The sequence below is a fragment of the Mustela nigripes genome, chromosome 1 (assembly GCF_022355385.1).
Source record: "Mustela nigripes isolate SB6536 chromosome 1, MUSNIG.SB6536, whole genome shotgun sequence".
Taxonomy (NCBI): Eukaryota; Metazoa; Chordata; class Mammalia; order Carnivora; family Mustelidae; genus Mustela; species Mustela nigripes.
Genome location: NC_081557.1, coordinates 33,287,561 through 33,308,183, shown reverse-complemented (window position 1 = coordinate 33,308,183; position 20,623 = coordinate 33,287,561). Strand labels below are relative to the sequence as shown.

The 20,623-nt window shown below is 42.9% G+C and overlaps 2 protein-coding genes across 7 annotated transcripts in view; one reads left to right on the top strand and one right to left on the bottom strand.

Moving 5' to 3' along the window:
- UEVLD (UEV and lactate/malate dehyrogenase domains) overlaps nt 1–6,504 on the bottom strand; it is a 58,136-nt gene extending 51,632 nt beyond the window's left edge. For 4 of the 5 annotated variants that reach the window (XM_059407351.1, XM_059407373.1, XM_059407366.1 and 1 more), the window contains exon 1: nt 6,361–6,504. In XM_059407351.1, coding sequence (XP_059263334.1) covers nt 6,361–6,408 — 48 coding nt within the window. In that variant the 5' untranslated portion in view covers nt 6,409–6,504. The remainder of the gene's footprint in view (nt 1–6,360) is intronic. The other variant, XM_059407358.1, reaches the window with a different exon arrangement.
- Nucleotides 6,505–15,668: 9,164 nt separating this feature from the next.
- Nucleotides 15,669–19,055, top strand: MISFA (mitochondrial sheath formation associated). Of its 2 annotated transcripts, none has more exons than XR_009405524.1 (4): nt 15,669–15,750; nt 16,167–16,268; nt 18,215–18,252; nt 18,933–19,055. XR_009405524.1 is itself a non-coding variant. In XM_059407397.1 (4 exons), the coding sequence occupies exons 1-2, from the start codon at nt 15,682–15,684 to the stop codon at nt 16,254–16,256; spliced, it is 159 nt and encodes a 52-aa protein (XP_059263380.1). In that variant the 5' UTR covers nt 15,669–15,681; the 3' UTR covers nt 18,215–18,252; nt 18,933–19,055. The 2 variants fall into 2 exon arrangements, 1 of the variants encoding a protein (XP_059263380.1); XM_059407397.1 differs by having other exon boundaries at nt 16,167–16,256.
- Nucleotides 19,056–20,623: the final 1,568 nt, after the last annotated feature.

The window sequence follows — 20,623 nt, the reverse complement described above, 5'->3', positions numbered from 1 at the left end:
ACTATTATTTTTTAAGATTTATTTATTTATTTTACAGAGAGAGAGAGCGAGAGAGCGAGCACGCGCACAAATAGGCAGACAGGCTGGCAGGGAGAGAAGGGGAAGCAGGCTCCCTGCTGAGCAGTGAGCCCAACACAGGGCTCAATCCCAGGACCCTGAGATCATGACCTGAGCCAAAGGCAGAGGCTTAATCTCCTGAGCCACCCAGGCACCCATGGGCCTGGGCTTTTCATCACTGACTCAAATGGCCTCCCAACACACCCTGAAGGCTTAAGGAATAGGGCAGGAGCACCCACATCACCATGTTCTAGATGCAAGTCTCATTCTTGAATACCTCATTGACTTGAGACCTCCTTGATCCCTCCCAACCCTCCTGGTACTGCATCCTGGGTTTCAAAGGAAGGACAGACAGCATTCAATGGTCTGCCATCAAGGTGAGCAAACTGCCTCCTCACTCATCCAGATATATTCCCTGAAATACTACCTTGGCAAAATCATTTAACTTCTTTAAATCTTTTTCCTCATTTGCAAAGAGAAACAATACTTACCTCTAGACTTGTGCTGGGGATTAGATGAAGGGGAAAAAAAAGGATTTTCAGAATTTTTTCTCGGGGTACCTAGGTGACTCAGCTGGTTAACCATCTGCCTTTGGCTCTCAGGTCATGATCCCAGGGTCTGGGGATTGAGCCCCGAATGGGGTTCCCTGCTCACGGCGGTATCTACTTCTCCTTCTTCCTCTGCCCCTCCCCTTGCTAACTCTCTCTCTCTAAATAATCTTTAGGGAAAAAAAATAATCTTTTCTCTATCTGAAAACGAAATTGAGAAAACAATTGCATTTGCAATAGTATCAAAAAGAAAAAAACCACTTAGCAATAAATTTAACAACAAAATATAAAACTCAGCGTAAAAACTACAAAACTGGGACACCTGGGTGGCTCAGTTGGTTGGACGACTGCCTTCGGCTCAGGTCATGATCCTGGAGTTCCCGGATTGCGTCCCGCATTGGGCTCCCAGCTCCACAGGGAGTCTGCTTCTCCCTCTGACCTTCTCCTCTCTCATGCTCTCTCTCAATGCTTATTTCTCAATAAAAAAAAAAAAAAAAAAAAACTACAAAACTTTCTTGTTGAAAGAAATTAAAGTATATCTAAGTAAAAGAAAGCCATCCAAGCCATCCCTTGTTAATAGATCAGAAAACTTACCATTGTTAAGATAGCAATATTCCCCAACAGAATCAATAAACAACAATCCTTATCAAAATCCCAAATGGCTTTTTTTTTTAATTTGCAAAAATTTACAGACTGATCTTAAAATTCATATTGAAATGGAGGAGACCTAGAATAGCCAAAAACAATCTTGTAAAAGAACACAAAAGTTGGAGGATTCATACTATAACTAAAAGACAGGCTGAGGCGCCTGGTGGCTCATCTGGTTGAACGTCCCACTCTTGGTTTCAGTTCAGGTCCTCAGCTCGTGATCTCATGGGTAGTGGGGTCGAGCCCCACATCAGGCTCCATGCTCAGCGGGGAGTCAGCTTGAAGATTCTCTCCCTCTGCCACTCCCCCAACTCACCCTTTTTCTCTCTCAAAGAAATAAATCAGGCCATAATAAAAAAGACAACAACAAGTATGGGAGAGGATGTGGAGAATCAGAACCCCAGTATATATAAACCACTGCTGGTAAAAAAATGGTGCAGCTGCTTTGAAAAAGTCTGGCAGTCAGGAATTCCACTCTGAGGTATATAACCAAAAAAAGTAGAAACATATGTCCATACAAAAAAAGTGTGCAGAATTGTTCAAAGCAGCATTATTCATAAAAGCCAACAATAACAACAAAAAAACAAGCTAAATGTCCATCAACTGATGAATGGATAAATAAGATATGATAAATAAAATGTGATAAATCCATAAAATGGAATATTCAGCCATAAAAAGAATAAAGAACTGATATATACTACCATATGAATGAACCTTGAAAACTGTTAGGCTAAGCGAAAGAAAACAGACACAAAAGGCTACAGATTGTAAGATTTTTTTTTTAAGATATTTTTTATTTATTTGACAGACAGAGAGAGAGAGAGAGAGAGAGAGAGAGGTCACAAGTAGGCAGAGAGGCAGGAGGAAGCAGGCTTTCCTCTGAGTAGAGAGCCCGATGTGGGGCTCGATCCCAGGACTCTGGGATCATGACCTGAGCCAAAGGCAGAGGCTTTAACCCACGGAGCCACCCAGGTGCCCCAAGTTGTATGATTTGTATATGAAATATCCAGAATAGGCAAATCCATGAAGCAGAAAGGAGACTAGTAGGTGCCTGGGATTATGGGAGATTGGGAAGAAATGGGGAATAACTGCTAAAAATTCTGTTCCCTCTGAGCCTTAAGCTTTTCATTTGCAAAGGAAATACAGCTCCCCTACTACCTAGCAACTTCACAGGTATGCCTTATGATTAACACATGTAAAAGTGAGATATTAAACAAAAACATATGTAATAGTAAGTACAGGCAAGAAATGAAGAACCCACACGAAGCATATCTAAGTTAGAGAAAGGCCTCAAAGAAGAGCTGTCTACAATCTACATTAGAGTCTAGAATGGTACAGAAAATTAGAGGGAACGGAGAAGATCATTTTAACATGGGAAAGAATTTGGCAGGAGAAAAAGTGTATTATTAACCACTTGAGAGCAGGAATCATGTCTTATTCATCTCTGTATCTCCCCACAGCACTCAGCACAGGGTATGCCTCTGATAAATGTAGGCTGATTGGATGGGAATTAGCAAAGAGGCAGACGTATATGAGAAGAGTGGATACAGAAAGAAATTATGATCGACAGGACTGGGCATCAAAACTAAGAACTGATCAGATTAACTGCAGCAGAGTGAAATAAGGCCCAGATTCAGGGTCCCTGACTCAGTATAAACAATGTGAATGAAATCATCCCACAAACGTACAAAATGTACAAAATGCACTGTTGTCACCTGGAATATTTATTATGAATGAAAACTTTTGTTTTTACCTAAAATTATAAGCTGTTTTTTCTAATCCTGTGAGAATGTGATTAATCACCTAGGGATATACATCAGAATGGATTTAATTGCGAAATTGCTATAGAAGTTGGTCAAAAGGGGGCAAAAGCAGTCTTCTTCAGGGCTTGAATATCCAAATGTCACTACTAGTCAAATACGTGATTTGCCTTTTTGACATCTAAATAAAGACCTATTTCATCTTTCCTAAAAAAATGTTCACCTCATTTTCACTATATGTGAAACAGAATATCTTCTTAGTGCAATATTAAGGCATATATTCCCTTGCTGTTCCATACCACCTAACAGAAGTCTACACAACATTCTCTAAGGAAATGGGGCACCTGGGTGGCTCACAGTCAGCTAAGCCTCCAACTCTTGATCTCAGCTCAGGTCTTGACCTCAGGGTTGTGAATTTGAGCCCCACACTGAGCCCCACACTGGACTCTGTGCCCCATACCCAGCTCCGTGCTCTGATTGGAGCCTACTTTAAAAACAAAAAAAGTCCGTAAACAAGATGGGATCAGGAGGGAGACAAACCAGGAGAGATAAGAGACTCTTAATCTCACAAAACAGAGAGTTCCTGCGGGGAGGGGAGGAGGGAGTGGGTGGTGGGGTTATGGACACTGGGGAGGTATGTGCTATGGTGAGTGCTGTGAAGTGTGTAAAGCTGGTGATTCACAGACCTGTACCCCTGGGGCTAATAATATATTATATGTTAATAAAAAATTAATTTAAAAAAGTCAATAACACTGAAAAATTGAGAAGTTACTAAAATTTTAACTTTATCTGCTATATTATGTTTATTTAGTGGGGACTTATATTTAGGAAGATGTATAAGAGTACTCTTATTATGACATCCTCAAATGTAGGACACACTGAGGAATACTTTGTGGCATCATTTTGTTAAAAAATGTTAACTGGCACACATCTTACAGATCGAGTCCAATCTTACATTCTATGAGGGAGCAAAGGTAGGTTAAGCTACTTGTCCAAAATAACTAGTGATGTGGGAACCACAAAATTCTGAAATACCAATGAGGGAACCAGATTAATTTTTCTAAACTTAATATTTGTTTCTTAAAATATTTATTTATTTGATGGAGAGAGAAAGAGAGTGCACATGTGCACATGCAAGCAGGGTGGGGGGCAGGTAGGGGCAGAGGGAGAGGGAGGGAGAGAGGGAGAATCCCAAGCAGACTCCCCACTGAGCATGAAGGCTGAGTGTGGAGCCTGATACGGGTCTCCCCATATCCCACTCCCTGAGATCATGACCTGAGCTGAAATCAGTCGGACGCTTAACCGAGCCACCCAGGCACCCCTAAACTTAGTATTTAATACAAACTAAAGAATATATACATACATGTACACACACGTGTGTGTGCGCACACACACACACACAAACATATACACTAATTTGGAAGAATAAATACCCATGCACCAACCTGCTCACATATGATCCAGAATAGTAATGTCCAACAAACTTTCTGCCATGATGGAAAAGATCTATACGTGAGGACCTAATATAGGAGCCACAGGACACATGTCGCTGTTGACAATTAAAATGTGGCTGGTGTGACTCAGAAACTCAATTTTTAATTTTATCTAATTCTGACAAATAGCCACTTGTGGCTACTGGATACTATATTAAGACAGCACAGACCCCTCCAAAACCACTGTATCTGTCTGAGTGCTCCTCTTACCCATTCAACTGCCTCCCTTTAACATAGATTTACATTTCTCTGCCTTTATCTGCTTTTATCATGCATATGTATGTATCCCTAAACAACACGCTATTGATTTAGTTTTGCTTAATTTTAATTTTGTTGGCTTTACCAAATTATAACTTTGCATGTAATTTCCAATTTTTTTCACTCAATATAATGTTTCTAAGATTCATTTGTATTGTTGCACATTGCAGTTAATTTTCACTGACACACAGTAATGTTTTCCATTGTGTGAATATATAACAAATTATTCCTCTTCTGTCAATGCACATTTGGGTTGTTTCTAATTTTTAGTTATAGATAATTCTGCAAATGTCTGTTGCTTCATATACTATGAATTCTCTGTGGTATCTACCTAAATGCAGAAGGGATATAAATCACACATAATCAAATTAACAAGGCCAAGGTTCTCCAAAATGGTTAGTCATTTAGCCACTAGCATCCTCCAAATCATTTTAAATTAGCTAAATTCATGCTAATCCAATTTAGGAAAAATTATAAATATTGCATCCTCCAAATCATTTCAAATTATATTAATCATGTTAATCTAATGAAGGAAAAATTATGAACTTCTTATTCTACTCTCAACTTTAACATTTCTTTCCACTGAACAATAATTTGTCATGCTCCCCTCACTTAAAAACTTGATACATTCTGTGAAGAGAAGGCACAAAGGGCGTAGTCATAAGCATGATACTTTTCTTCCTACAAAATCTATACCCACCTGTCCCCGCAGATAAAATAATTCAAATCAATTAAATAAACACTTTCAGTCATGAGGCTTCACAACCTCGCACAGATGTGCAAACTGCCCCAACTAAGGCAAATCCCTTCTCCCCAAATGGCATGCATGTATGATTTCTGCATAGAGAAGTCTTAAGAAAATTAATCACTTAACTAGAAAGCTGGGAAAGGAGGGTTGCCTCAGAGTATACACTGGTGGGAAATCAAAGAGCCTGGACCAATGGCCTGGACTAAACTGGACACTGGTACTAGTCATGCCCCAGAAATGTAGGTTAGATTTCTGGGTCAGGCCTCTCACTCAAGTCTTTCATTCACTGCAGTTATGTAGCACCTCCGCAGTGGTCAGGCACAGGGCTAGGGAAGGGAATACAACAGCACCGTCTCTGCGGTGAGTACACCGCATGAATAAATAAATAATTGTAAATAAGTAATTACTCCACAACGTGATAATCCCAGCTTCCGAAAGCAAGCAGGGAGAAGGGAGCGATTCGGAATCCTGCGGGGAGTGACATCTCAGTAGAGTTTCAGAAAGAGGAGACGGCAAGTCCAGGAAAAAGGGGCAGGCCCTACCAGCAGAGAGAAAGGCGTGGTTAAAGGGACAGGCGAGTGCGGGGAGCAGTTTGAGAACCAGAGACGCTGGTGGCGTGAGAAAGTCTCCCACCCGGCGGAGGCCCGGAATCGTGGGCGGAGCCACAGCCCCCACCCCGGGACTCGAGAGCGAGAGACTGCAGCCTCCCGGGGGACACTCCCCGCAGCCGGCTTCAGGCCAGCCCGCCTCCGCTCCAAACCCCGAGATGAGTCGGGGAAACGTCTCGACGAGGCAGCCCGGCCCGGACACCCCGAGGCCCCTGACCCGGCCCGAAGGGCTGCCCGCACCTTGCCCAGTAGCCGTCTGAGACCCTCGCAGTCGAACTCCATCTCCATCCACGTCCCGGAGCCCGGTTCCGTGACTCCAGTCCGGGGAATTCCTTCCGTGCCCACCCTTGGACGGAGGCCGCCGAGGCCCAAGTCTCCCGAGCGGTCCAAGGCCACGCCCCTTCCCAAGCTGGAAAGTCCGCCCGCGTCCAACGCCCTGGCTAAGCGGCCGCTCCGCCCCGGAGTCGGACCAGCGCCCCAGCGCGGATCCTGAGCGCGGTCGGAAAGACGTTAGCGCCCCGGGGCCACGATCCGGCTTGCTGGAAGGAAACTTGGGGACATCTGTAAGGAGAGGAATAGGAAGGACCCGAGGAGATGCAGTAAAGGAGGTAGAAGCAACTCGCGCTGTTTTGGAAGAGTTTCTAGAAGGGTGTGTTAAATTCAGCAGAGTATCAAGAAAGATCAAGACCAAAAATTATAGTTGGATTTAGGAAGGAAGAGGTAACGGAACTTCAAAATCAAATTTTCAGGGAGCTAGAAAGGGAAAATGGAGTCAGAAGAAGCATTGTGGAAAAACTGGGAGATGGTGAGGGTTGGTGCAGCATTCGGGCTGAGTTGCCTTTTTTTTTTTTTTTTTTTAGGGAGGGGCGCCATAACTGTTGGTGGCAAGGAGAGGAAAAAGCTAGGTCAGAAAAAGAGTTTGAGAACAAGAGAGAAGGTAGACTGGTGGATAAGGTCATCCACATAGAGAGGAGGAAGGGATGGAGTTTGCTGGCTTTGTGTGGTCTCCTTGACTTGTGATTTACTTACCTGCTTTTTCCCTGATATGAGCCGCTGGCCTTAAAAAGAAGATGGATATTGTAACTGTCAGGAGGATGGGTAAGCAGGACCGAGGTTGTACTTACACCGTGAGCCAGAGGCAGGAATGCTGTAACTCTCTTAGAAGAAAATAAAGGCCGGAAAGGGTATTATTCATTCAACAAACTTTTGTTGAGCATTGACTATTTGCTAGATCTTTTTCTAGGCCTGAGGATACAGCAGTAAACAAAATGGGCAAAAAAATATCGGTTGTCCTAAGGCTGTCATTCTTTTATTAGGAGGAGAGCAAAACAATGCATATAATAAGTAAACGAGACCATATGCTGGAAGGTAATTAAGTGTTGTGGGAAATAAATTTTTAAAAAGACAGGGTAAGGAGATCAGGGTAGGTCTCCTTGAAGGGTGAGCGAGTAAGTGTTCTCTATTAGAGGGCATTCAAAGCAAAGTCCTACAACAGGTGTGAGCTCAAAAGAGCAAGATGGCCGGTGTGGCTGGAGTAGAATGAAGTAAGGGGAGGAGACAGATGTAGGCTAAATCAGGGAAATAAAGGGGAAGCCACAAATGGTTTAGGGCAGTGATTCTTCCTGTGTGGCCCCAGACTCAACAGCCTTAGCATCACCTGGAACTTGTGAGGAATACAGATTCTAAGACCCCATCTCCAGACTTACAGAATCAGAAACTCTGGGGGAGCAGTGGTTCAAGTCATCATTTTTGACAAACGTGTTGATTCTAATGCCTGTGGGGCCTTTGTAGACATTTGTGATTCTGGCTTGTCATACTCTATAGCCAGAAGAGCATCAGGAACACACCCACACTTAAGCATGTGGGGCTGATTATTCTTCGCGGCGAGGGAGCAGATACTGTGGAGATCCATTGGGACTGCTCACTGCGGGAGTGTGAGAAAGACCTATTATAGGACTGGGGCTTTGGGTGACTTGCGGGAGGGTTTAATGAAGTGAACCTTCACTCTAGATTGGGAGCTTTGAGAAAGCAGAGACAGTTCTGTGATTGGATTTCTCAGTAAATATCCATACAACAGGCAAACTGGAGCAAGGAGAAAGCAGTAATTGGTAAAGAAGAGGCAGTCACTCATATGCATTAGCAGCGAGAAGAGAATGTTTGGTATTTCATGGGCTACACAGTGACCTGGGTTTGTCTCTGCTTAGACAAAATTATGAAGTGGCCTTATTTGGTCTCATTTTATCATGGTCTGAGTGATACCCTGTCTGATGTTTGCGTCTGTGAGGTTGTTTTATCCAACAGGAGCATAACATAGCCTCGCCTGAGTGCCGCGTCAACTTCTAACAACAGGGAGACCTTCCTGGCTGGGTCAGACCAGTTCCCAGATGTCAGGGGCTGCATTTTTCTTTCTTAGGCTTTTACTCTGAGAGAAAGAGGAAGCCGCTGGAGGGTTTTGAACTGAGAAGTGATGTGACCCAGTCTTAAAGGAGTAGGTCTGACTGCTGCCTCGTGAAGAGACTGCCTGTGGGGCGAGAGAGGAAGACCGGAGAGAAGGGAGGAGGGGAGAAGATTGAAAGATAAGAGGCCTCTGAGAGCACCTCAGGCAGATCTACCAAACCTAGGAAACAATAGGACTTGGGCCTCTAAGAACTAACAGACCCTGTCAGAAATCCTTTAATCAAGGAAATTATACCTTGTTAAAAGTGAGGCCTGAGCAAGGGTCTTCAATCTTTGATGAAAGAACTGTTTATGGAAGACGCCTTTCATCCAAACAGCTCATCTCTTCTGGTTTAGTCACGAATGACTTACAGGCCCTGTGAACACTTTATGCCATCATTTCCTGTGTGGAAGGTTCTTTGCTAAGAATTTTACATGCTTACCACAGTTAATCTTCTCAGAACCAATGACCTACATAGAATTATCTCAATTTTGCTGGTGAGGAAACTGAGGTTTAGGATTGTATTACCTATTTTCTCATTTCTGAGATCCTGTTGAGTAAGAGATGTATTACTGACAAGGTTTTGGGAGAGAAAAGGGTACAAAATTAAATATAAATACCAATTTTAACACACCTATTTGAAAAGAACTAAAATGTGAAAAAGTATGTACCTTAAAATAGAGGATTTATGATATAATTGGCTCCATTTTATGGATGGGGAAACCAAGACTCAGGAAGGTTAAATTATTGTTGAAAGTGGTGTCAGAGACCATGTTCCTTCTCTGTGCATTTTGCTGCCTTCCTGTGTGTGAATTGTGATAAAAATTCGTGATTAATAATCTCTATGAAGCTAGAGTTCTGTGCCTGTTGGTATTTACTCATAAGAGGAAGATTGTGGAGTACAAACACTGGCTGACTTTGGTATGACCCAGGCACTCCACGTCCAGAAATTGGCACTATTACAGCCTGTAATGTAGTCAGGCTGAAATATTTACTTTTCCCCCAAACATGTTGTGTCTTCTATGCTTTAACCTTTAATGCCCTGCCTGGGTTTTTTTTTTTGTTTGTTTTTTTGTTTTTTTTTTAATTGTACTGAACTACTTCATCTCTTCCTCTCTTTCTGTCCCCAGGGACTGTAAGGTCCTGACAGGTGTCAGATCTCACTTGTCTCTGTATTCCCAGTGCCTCACATACTTGAGTTTATGCATGTCTTCATTCTTCTGATAGTTGCTAAGTTTGCTGAATGAATATAAGTGTAGGGTGACCAAAGCCATAAGGAGAAGATGGTATAGTGTACTAGTTCTCAGCCTTATTAGCATTTCAGACTTCAAAAAAAAAAATCTGTTGGAAAATACAGATCTGTCCCAGAAAAATGTACATGCCAACATATGCAGTCCGTTTTGTCTCCAGTTCTGGGAATGTTCAGAGATCCACTGAAGCCCATCCTTGCACCCTGGTTTAAAAAACTCAAACGTAGTCAGTGGGAGCATAATTTGCTACAATCTTTGGGCAAAGTAATCTGACATACCTTTGATACTGTAAGAAAAATTTTGGAAATTTGTCTTACTGGAATTAAGGTACCCAAGACACAGGTACAAAGTTGTTAATTATATTAAAAGGAAAAAAAAAATCCCCAAACTAAGAAATGGGAACAGTGTATATTTCGCATCTTTGTTTGTAGCTTGAGAAAAGTCACAAGAGTGGCTTGTTTAAAATTAGAATTTTTTTCTTGGTGTTCTGCTTCTGATCTCTGTTTATACTCTTTGCCTTCATAGTTATTTGTCCTATCAGACATTGTTCAGGGATGAAATCCTGGTATTCCAAATATCAGACACATGTATCCTTATCATTTACTTCTCTTTCCCCTCATTTTTTTCATTGTGGTAAAACACACATAACGTATAATTTACCATCTTAACCATTTTTAAGTATACAGTTCACTGGTATTAAATACATTCGTAATGTTGCCCAGCCATTTCTACCACCTATCTCCATAATGCTTTTCCTCTTCTAAAACTGAAACCCTATATCTATTAAATGATATTTTCCTACTCTTCCATCTTCCCAGCCTCTGGCAACTCAGAATTCTATGATTTTGACATCTTTAAGTACCTCACCAATGGAATAGAATAGATAGCCCAGAAATAAATCCTTGCATACATGGTCAAATGGTTTTTGACAAGAGTGCCAAAACCATTCAATGGGGAAATCCAGTCTTTTCAACAGATGGTGCTGGGAAGACTGGATATCCATATACAAGGATGAATTAGACTCTTACCTAACACCATATATAAAAATTAAAATAGATCAGAGACCTCAATGTAAGAACTAAAACAATATAACTTTTAGAAGGAAACATAGGAAGAAAACGTCATGGCAGTCATTGGCAGTGATTTCTTTAATAGGACTCCAAGGCATAGGCAACAAAAAAAAAAAGTAAATGAGACCGCATGAAAATTTTAAAAAACGTGTGCATCAGAACCCAGTATCCTTCACTTAGATGTATGGAGCCTGTGTTGCTGTTCATTGACCAACAGTGTTTGCTGCACCCCAGGCAGTCCCACCACAGGCATCCTTTGTCCTTGGAAAGATATCCTTTGTCCTTATGAAATGAAATTACAATCTTTCTTTTCTTAAGTTCTTTTTTTGGAAGGATTTTATATAGCCTCTCCATTGTTATGCTGTATTGGAACTGGCATACTCTGTCATCTTCCTGCTTTCCTGGTTATCAAGTAAAAACTTGGCACTTCTCAGAAGAAATTGTCTAAGAAATGTTGTGTAACAATTGCAACATTATGTACGGTGGTAAAAAGTGGGAGAAAACCTAAATGCACATTGTGTCGTTTATGAACTCACTGTCCTTCAGCTCCGAATCCACCATTCACCGCTTACTCTGCTGTAATGAACTTGAACCTTGTAAAACCCTTTTTCCTTGCTCGTGGGGATGATAAGTTTTATCAGTGGAGTGCCTTGGGGAGCTACTAGAGGAGGAAGAAACTTCTCTTCCTGGTTCCAGGATGCCTTTGTTTCTCTTTGTTCTGCTGTGTGGCTGGCACGTGGGGGCTATGCAGTGGTCCTTACCCATGTTGACTTCCCATGGCCTCTCTATGGACTGTTTTCCATTGAGTTTCAATGGCGTCCCTGCCACTGAATAGCTTGTCTTGAGTTCTACCACCTGCACCCCGTAGAGAACTCCTTGAGTTCTACCACCAGCATCCTGGTATATTCTGTTGGCAGATTCTCAGCAGTGATCAGTAAGTCTCCCAGAACCCCCCTGGAGACTTCCTGGCAAATTTCACCAGCATCTAGTGATTCTCTCATTATGAGGTCTGGCTTGCAGCTGATTGGATTTTTCTACCATCCAGTCGGGGATGGCCACCACTTTTTCACCAGGTGTTGGATCTCAGATCTGAAGCACGGGGGGCACTTTTTTTTTTTTTTTTAATTTATTTGACATACAGAGATCAGAAGTAGAGAGGCAGGCAGAGAGAGAGAGGAGGAAGCAGGCTCCCTGCTGAGCAGAGAGCCTAATGCGGGGCTGGAACCCAGGACTCTGGGATCATGACCTTAGCTGAAGGCAGAGGCTTTAACCCACTGAGCCACCCAGGTGCCCCGGTGGGGGGCACTCTTACAAGTAAGTATGTTTCTCCCTTGGGTGCTTTGCCTCAGCCTTAGGGGTGGTGGCTGCTCCCTATATATGCTATGTCTGTATAGGTAGAGCTTTCTACCTTTTCCTTAGTTAATCTCTTGTTCCTAGTTAATAATTCTCTTTATTAAACTTTGTTGAAATTACTGTGTGGTTTCCATCTCTTGACTGATAGATTCATCATTAGGAGAAAAAGGAAATAAATGTGGACTATTATTCAGAAATTTAAAAAAGAATAAATTGGATTCCTGTGTCTACCTAGAAGGATCAACTGCTACAGAGCTGCCTTCTCTCCATAAACAAAGAGAAGATTGCATGAAATATATGAAATAATTGTTTTCAGATCTTGCGCAAGAAGCAGCAAGCACAGGTCTGTGAACTTTGAGAGACAGTAAATAAAGGAGATGAGCCTTGCAATTGCCCCAGCCTAGTGCCTGGAAGTGATTTTCAGACTGTTGCACAGTGGGGTTCCCCAAACCAAGATTAGTCTTGCTAGGTTGTAAAGAAAGAGCAGAGTACAAAGGAGGCCAGAGTGTCAGGAAGCTGCAGGTTGGTGTCCTGGCAAAGAAGATTCCACAGAGAGAGAACTCTGGAGATCTCAGTAGGAGTCCGTGTGAGTGTTTAGCTGAGTTTGGCCAGGATAAGAGTCACCCACAAACAGCAGGCCAAACACTTCCTGGAGCCCCCAAAAGGGCCAGGAGTTGTGGAAAATTCAACAGATTTGAAGGACTGAACACAATAGGCATCAGAGAGAGTGCCCAGTGGGCATGAGAAGGGTCATAGCTCAGTAATGGGAATAATTATCCTCAGAGTAAAAGCTGCTCTTTGCTCACTTAACAAATACCAAAACAAGCCTCGAAAGAATCAAACTGATCCAAACATCCTTGAAAAACAACAACAACAAAAAATCCCACACTACTGAAAGGAATATAACCAAGTCCAGTAGACAGCCTTGTAAAATTCACCATATGAACATCGAACCAAACGTACCAGGCATTCAAAGAAATAGGAAAATATAATCCATAACAAAAAGAAAAATCAACCATCAGACATCTCCAGAAATGACAGAGATGATAAATTTGCAGATGGATCCTTAAAATGTTTATCATCAATCTTACAAAAATGCTCAAGGATACAAAGGGAAGCATGAACTTGACGTGGAAAAAAAAAAGAAAATGAAAGAATTTTTTAAAAGACAAATTAAGCTTGAAGAGATGAGAAATAAAACATCAAATGAAAAACGCACTGTATGGGATTCATAGAAGATTAGACACCGTTAGGGAAAGACGAGTGAACTTGAAAAGGAAAACAATGGAAACTATCCAAAATGAAACAGAGAGAGTCAAAAGACTCAGGAATGAACAGAACCACCAGCAAGCTTTGGGACACATTCACATTGGTTACTGGACTCACATGTAATGGAGGTCACAGAGGGGAACTGGGAGGCAGAAAAATATTTGAAGAAATATTAGCCAAGTATTTTCCCAATTTGAGGAAAACCATAACCCCCAGTTCTAAGATGCTCCCTGAACCCCAAATAGAAGAAATGTGCAGAAAATTACATAGTCACAGCAAAGTAAAATTGCTGAGAATAGTGATAAAAGGTTTTTTTAACAGGCACTTACCATAAGATTCAAATAACCCTGCTGGGATTTACCCTAGAGAAACTAAAAATTAACGTTCACAAAGGAAACTACCCACAGATTTATAATAATCCAAACTCTGTTCATAATAACCCAAACTGGAAACAACCCAAATGTTCTCTGAAAGGTAAATTGATAAACTGTGCTGTCCATGCAGTGGGCCATGTGTTCATCCAATAAAACAGGACAAGCTATTGGACAACATGGATGAATCTTCAAAGCTTATGTTAAGCGAAAGAAGCCAGTGAATGAGCCTGTCACTCTCTTTATGTGAAGTTCTGGAAAATGCAAAAGCAGATAAATGGTTTCCAGGGGGCAAGGAGTCCAAGGGAGGAGACTTATTGCAACGGAGCACAGGGAACTTTTTGAGATAATTGAGATTTCTTCTCTCCTGATGGTGGTGGTAGTTACGAGATTGACACATTTTTCAAAACTCATCAACTGCCCGCTAAAAGGGAGTGGATTTTATCATATGTGATTTATACCTCAAATAAAACTTCTTATTAAAAAAAGGAATGTGTTTAAATTTTTTTTATCCATGGACCCAGGAGGATGTCCATGATGTATTGTTAACAGAAGAAAAGCGAGGTTCTTAGTAGTGTGAGTAATCTGATCACCTTTAGTAAAGCAACACTGGAAAGAAATCCTCTATATCCCTCTATATGTGTACTGATGTTTGCAGGTTCATGGAGGATCCTTTGGTAGAAGGGTACACACCAGGCTTGAGTACATCATGAGGGTGGGAATTGAGAGGGAAAAGAGGAGAGATTGTTAAATTTTTCTTATATGTCTGCAGGTGGTTTCATGTTTTACCATGAGCACCTATTTTCATCATTCAAAAATGTAAAGCAAATAAAGGGCATATCAAAATAAGACAGGGGCGTGTGTCTGTAGAAAGAATTCTGGTGGAGAGAAGGGTCCATTGTGACAGTGCACGGAGGTCAAAGGGATGAAGATGAGGTCATTAGACTTGACCAAAAAGAGGTCTTTGGTAACCTCTGAGAGCATCTAAGTAGTGGTGTGGGACCAGAAGTTGGAATGTGATATATGGAAGAAAGGTAGAGATTGGGAAGAAAGGCTTTGAGTGTGGACCACTTGTTTAAGAAGTTTGTGGTCATAAAAGGAAATTAGGAAACCGGTTAGGAAGGGAGCCACAGCATGAGTTGGAGGTTTCTGTGAGGAAAGGACTTCTTGTGGCTTCTTGAAGGCCAAGTGAGGAGAACCAGCAGAGAGTTACTGACCAAAGATATTGAAGAATGGTATAAAATGATGGTGACAGAGCCCTTGGGATGATGAGAGAGTTGCAAGGACAGAAATAAGAGATGTCTCACTTTTCCCTAGAATTCAGTTTATTCCATTCACACACTTCCCAATCGCTGTCTTCCCTGTTTTAGCCTAAGGAGCCCAGCTGCCTAATGGGTAGCTGGGCCTGAGTCCTGGCCCTGGTCTGGAGCACCAGCCTTGTGACCTGGTGCAAGTCACTTAGGCTCTCTAGGCTTCAGTCTTCTTAGTAAATGGACTTGATAATAGCACCTACTTCATATTGTTGCTATGAGAGAATGCATATAAAAAGCTTAGTTTGCCGTGTAGCTACTGGTCTCGGGGCAGTCTCTCTGACCTGTTGTGAGCTTGGGCCATGTGACCAATGATGTCACAAAGCACTACTAGACTCCTAACTTCTCCACTAGGGCCGTGTGGATCCTTTGGAACCAAGGACTGGAACTGACATGCAAGACCTCCAACTGAGGGTTTCATGAGCACACTCCTTTGCCAAGATCTTGGTGAATAGTCTTTAACTGCGCAGTTGTGTCTTAGACATTGTTTTACTTGTTATCATGATTGTACTTGGCTGGATGCTTTTTGTTGGACTTGCATGTTACATGGGCACATTTCCGGAGTTCATGGTAAGTAATGACCCTGCCTGTGAACCCCTGGTAGTGGGCAGTTCTGGCTCTGGCTCCCCCTCCCAGCTAGGATTTCTGACCGAAGGGGAAGGATAGTTGAGGTCTCACCACTAATTAGAGGTCAGGATGCAGTGGGAACAGAGTTCGTTTCCCAGGCTACTTTTCATCCCCTTGGGATATCTTCAAGTTCCACCTGCCTCTTGGGTACATAATAGCACTTATCTCAAAGCATTATGGAATTTATAAGGGGTCTGCTGGAGACAGGGTTTCAGGCCAAGCAGATGAGGGGTCACTGGTAGGGAAGGGAATGTGAGCATTGGGGGGACCTCCAAACGGCCCTTGCATCATACAGAGGCGGTTACCTACTTGGCCAACAAGTAGAACCACTTCTGCCTTTACATTTCTTTCTGACTCAGCCTCCAACCCTGAAGTGGAAAGAGAAGTGGTCTGTTCAGGAGGACAAGACACGACTGAGGAGCCAGACCTTGGAAGACCCGCAGCTCTGAGTGAGTGGTCAGGTCTGCTGGACTCAACTTCTCCCTTTCCAGAGTACGCCACAACGCTCTGAAATCTCAGTGGGGAGTTTATGTCCCCCTGGGAAACAACCAGCTGGCAAAGGGGAAGTGGTTTGAGGTATGCGGTGGGGAAAGAAGACAGCAAGCCCTGCTTTGGGCAGCAGGCCAAGGTTCCAAGATTGGTTCAGCACATCTCCTAAGTATTCTTTTCAAAGACTGTTCCTGTCTATTAATATCTTTTCTCACAAACTGTAAGAAGTGGGATGAGTATTTTTAGTGCCCCTTTTTGGCAGCTCCCAAGACGAGTTATGGTGAATGCGTCTAACCCCTAACCTTGCTCCTCAGTAGCTGTATGACCTTGGGAAGGTTGAATTCTCTTTAAACCTCACTTTCTTCACCTGCCCAATGGCGATAGCTCAGTATCTTACTACTTTTGTGAGGATTGCATTTGGGAATTCATGTCAAGTATTTGATGCAAAGTATTTACAAAGCGCTAACTTAACAGATGAGCAAAATAATAAACTGGTCAGCAAAGATTGACTTGAGACAACAACCTCAAACTATTTACCCAAGGCCACAGACCAACTCGATTGTGAAGCTGGGATGCAAGCATAGGACTAAATATCCTCTTGGACCAGCCCACCTCTAGAAAACATGAATACAGTATCCTTTTAGCAAACAGCTCCTAGGGTTCTCACATCCCACTCCCTTTCATTCAGACCTGTTTTTTCAAAGATGTTCCCACTGTTAAAGAAACTTAAAGTCTTAGTAATAAAGGAGCAGGTTCTCTGGGAAGCTACTCTAGATGGCAGGGCATCAAGTTTCAACCCCAGGGACAGGGCATGAGGGTTCTTTTTTTCTTCCTCCACCTGCCTCCGAATGTCTATGTGAATATTGACCCAACTCAGTTCAGACCTCAGATCTCAGGGGATGGGGATGTGGACAGGGGCACTGGGCACCAGCTTAGCTGAGCCCCCTGATCCTGACCAAACCACCGAAAGTGTTCTGCTCCTCAGCTTTCTCCTGCTGTGAAATGAGCATAACAGCCCATCTTCCTTCCTTTCCCTTTCCAGCGAGACAGAGAGGGGGGCATACCCTCCATAATGAGGGTTTACCTGTGGTGTTTCACAAAATGCAAGATTGTTCTCTTTCAAATAGCCTAAATTGCTCACAGCATGCCTAGACAATCCTCCCATTTAATCCAGGATATTTTGTCTTGTTTTGTTTTGTTTGCATAGCAATGCTTTTTTGCATCTGATTGCATAAAACCAGTAGTTAATATTTTGATGGGAGAGGAGTTAATAAAGAAGTGATGCCAGTTAGATCTTAACCACGTAGGATCACCAGTGAACAGCGCCCTTTATTTTTTTTTATTTTTTATTTTTTTAAAGATTTTATTTATTATTTATTTGACAGAGAGAGAGCACAAGTAGACGGAGAGGCAGGCAGAGAGAGAGAGAGAGAGGGAAGCAGGCTCCCTGCTGAGCAGAGAGCCTGATGTGGGACTCGATCCCAGGACCCTGAGATCATGACCTGAGCCAAAGGCAGCAGCTTAACCCACTGAGCCACCCAGGTGCCCCGAACAGTGCCCTTTATTAAGGGTTCTTTGGCCCCAACATGCCAGGCACGCTGGCCCACTGTCCGATAGTTGCTTACTCTGACTGGTCCCCCCTCAAGGTCACAGGAGCTGATGTCACAATTGGTGTCTGAGCTCTGGCCCCCAAAATGGCCATGGCAAGCCACTGCAGTTCAGACTAGACCACAAAACTCTCCAGCCAGGAGCTATCATGCTGGGCTATCCACCATCTGGTCTTGAATGAAGACAGCCCAGTTCCCAGGACTCAAGGAACTGAACACCTTTCAGAACCACTCATTTTCCCCAGCACACACCGCCAGCTGAGCAAGAAACTCCACAATGATTGTTGTCTTATGGTTGGTTCTCATTGCAGGAACCATGTGGAAGGGGTATAAGTATCCCCCAGGAGGGGTAAGTGTGCTTTCAACTTTGGTCTCTATTCCTACTTTGAAAGGTATTCCCCCAGATAAATGAGCTAAGCATCAAGATCCAACTCTAGGACTTTAGACCAAAGACTCTTTTCTTTTCTTTTTTTTTTTTAAGAGTCTTTTCTTTATTAAGGAAGTCCTTGCAGCTTATGTACTTCTATTATCGTTCACTGAAGGTTCCCTCTCTTTCATGTCTTTTATACATATTTTCTTAAGAGTCTTTAGTCTTAGATTCGTCAGTTTCAAAGAACCTGGAGATATAGAGGTAAAGACATCTCAGGCCCAGAGTCACAGCTGTCTGACGTAGGTCACCTCGTTTTGTGCTCAGGGGGCCATTTTGTGCGCTCTGGCTTCAGTAGCATTTCTTAAATCAGCTCACACCAGAAACCCAGACCTCCCTCCTTCTCCTCGAGTAAATGGTGGTCAATAAAGTGGTTCTGGTGCTAGAGATCTTCTCTCTTCCTGGTAGACCTTGGATATTTGTGCCTTTTTGGCCTCCTCCTCCGTGGCTATGTCCCTCTGGCAACTGGGATCAAAGGCATTAAGACACAGAACTGGACAAAACTACTTGTGCCTGTCCTCGGCAGGGAGGGCAACTGCCTCATGCCCACACTCCAGCAGACACTAGGTAAGGCCCACCTGACATACTTTTCTCCCCCCCAGACTCCGGTGGAAATGAGCAAAGATGATCCTGGCGAAGTAATGCAGCTCTGAAGCTCACCTGGCCGGCTACACAGCTCCTGTTGTTGGTTTTGCATAAAGTAATTGCACATTATTTTGTCACATTTTATGTAAAAAGTTACCGTACTTTTTAAGATGAAGACTTGGTATTCTGTTAGCTCGAAACAGGGGGATGCAGGGTGGGGAGGTAGTTAGATGAAATGTGATTGGGTCCCTTGTTTTAAGACTGGCAGTAAGACTAAAATACCTCATTCAATTTGCCCCCTCTTCTGTATCCTTAAGGATAGAAATTCTCCAAAGCTCCTTAGACCCAGTTCCCAAGTATAGGCTATCTCCTGCGTCCAGGTTCAGGGTTGAAAAAAACGTTACAGAAAATGTTGTTGGGGTAACTTCAAGCCTATCCTTTGGGGATAAGTCTCTGTGGCCTTTTCACAGCTATTACCCAGAACTTAAGGCTTACACTGTATGGGGAAAGGACTGCATTTTTGTACATTATTTTTACCCTTGCAATAACCTGGGTTGGGCCCTGGCCTCATTTAACAAAATGGCAAAAATGAAGTTGAGAGGTTCAAGGATCTTACCAGCGCTGGATTGCAGAATCAAGATTAAGATCCAGACCTTCTCCTTGGTTTTTATGTGCCAAGGAAAAGACCCAAACAAGAGCCTGGAATATCCAAGATCTTGGCTGTCTCTTGGCTCAAATGCCTCCCTCACCTGAATAGCCAAGAAGGTGCCTGATGATTCTTTGAGCAGTGATTGCTGCTAATAGAAACACATAGGAACAAAACATAGAAGCGCATAGAATAAAAGCCAACTAACTGCTCAGTCCTCGGTAGGATGAAGTTTGAGTTTGAGACCAAGGATGGAAACCTAAGTATAAGACCCATGCTATTATTCTGGACGCTTGAGACCTAATTCTTCGTAAGCCCTCTAGAGGTGGTTTGGGATTTTCTAACCTTGAGGGGAGTTGGGGGGTGGGGCGGGGGAAGAACCTGAGAGCAAGTACTTTTGAAGCAAACTGTATGGAACTTTTCCCATCCTGTGGCTATGTGGGGTGATTGATAGTTCCAGCGTTCAAAAGGGCAATGTTACCACCAAAGTAGATCTTTTGGTTATGCAGGTAACATTTTGTCGATGACTATTTGGTTTGTTTGCTAAACTCTCTTTAAGTGGCCCTGGGCACTGAATGGATTGCCCTTATTTTTTATGTTAAGAAAATAGAACTCAAAAGCCATAAGCAACACTGTGTAATCCTGACTCTAGGATATTGCCATCTCTTATACCTCTTATGTGACCAAGACTGTATCTCATCCAGTTAAGTGCCTGCATTCTCTGGCTGCACAGCTGTGCCCATTTGCCTCCTACATATCCCAAACGACTCATCTCAAGTTATTTCAGGCTCTATTATAAAGGGATCAGAACCTGCTCATTTTCTTGACAAGAACTATATACCCAGTTCTTCTTCCTTCCAGTTTCCTGAGTATACCTCCAAACAATTCTCCTAACCTGGGTATCTGGTAGCAGACCAGCTCTTAAGCTGGTGGGGGTGGGAGAGGTGTCAGTTGTGAGCGGACACGAATGTGTCAGGGGGAAAGAACAGTTGTGTGTGTATAAGGAGGCAAATCCCACCTTAAGTCTGATGAGCCTACTGGGGGTTCTAGCTGAGAAAATGT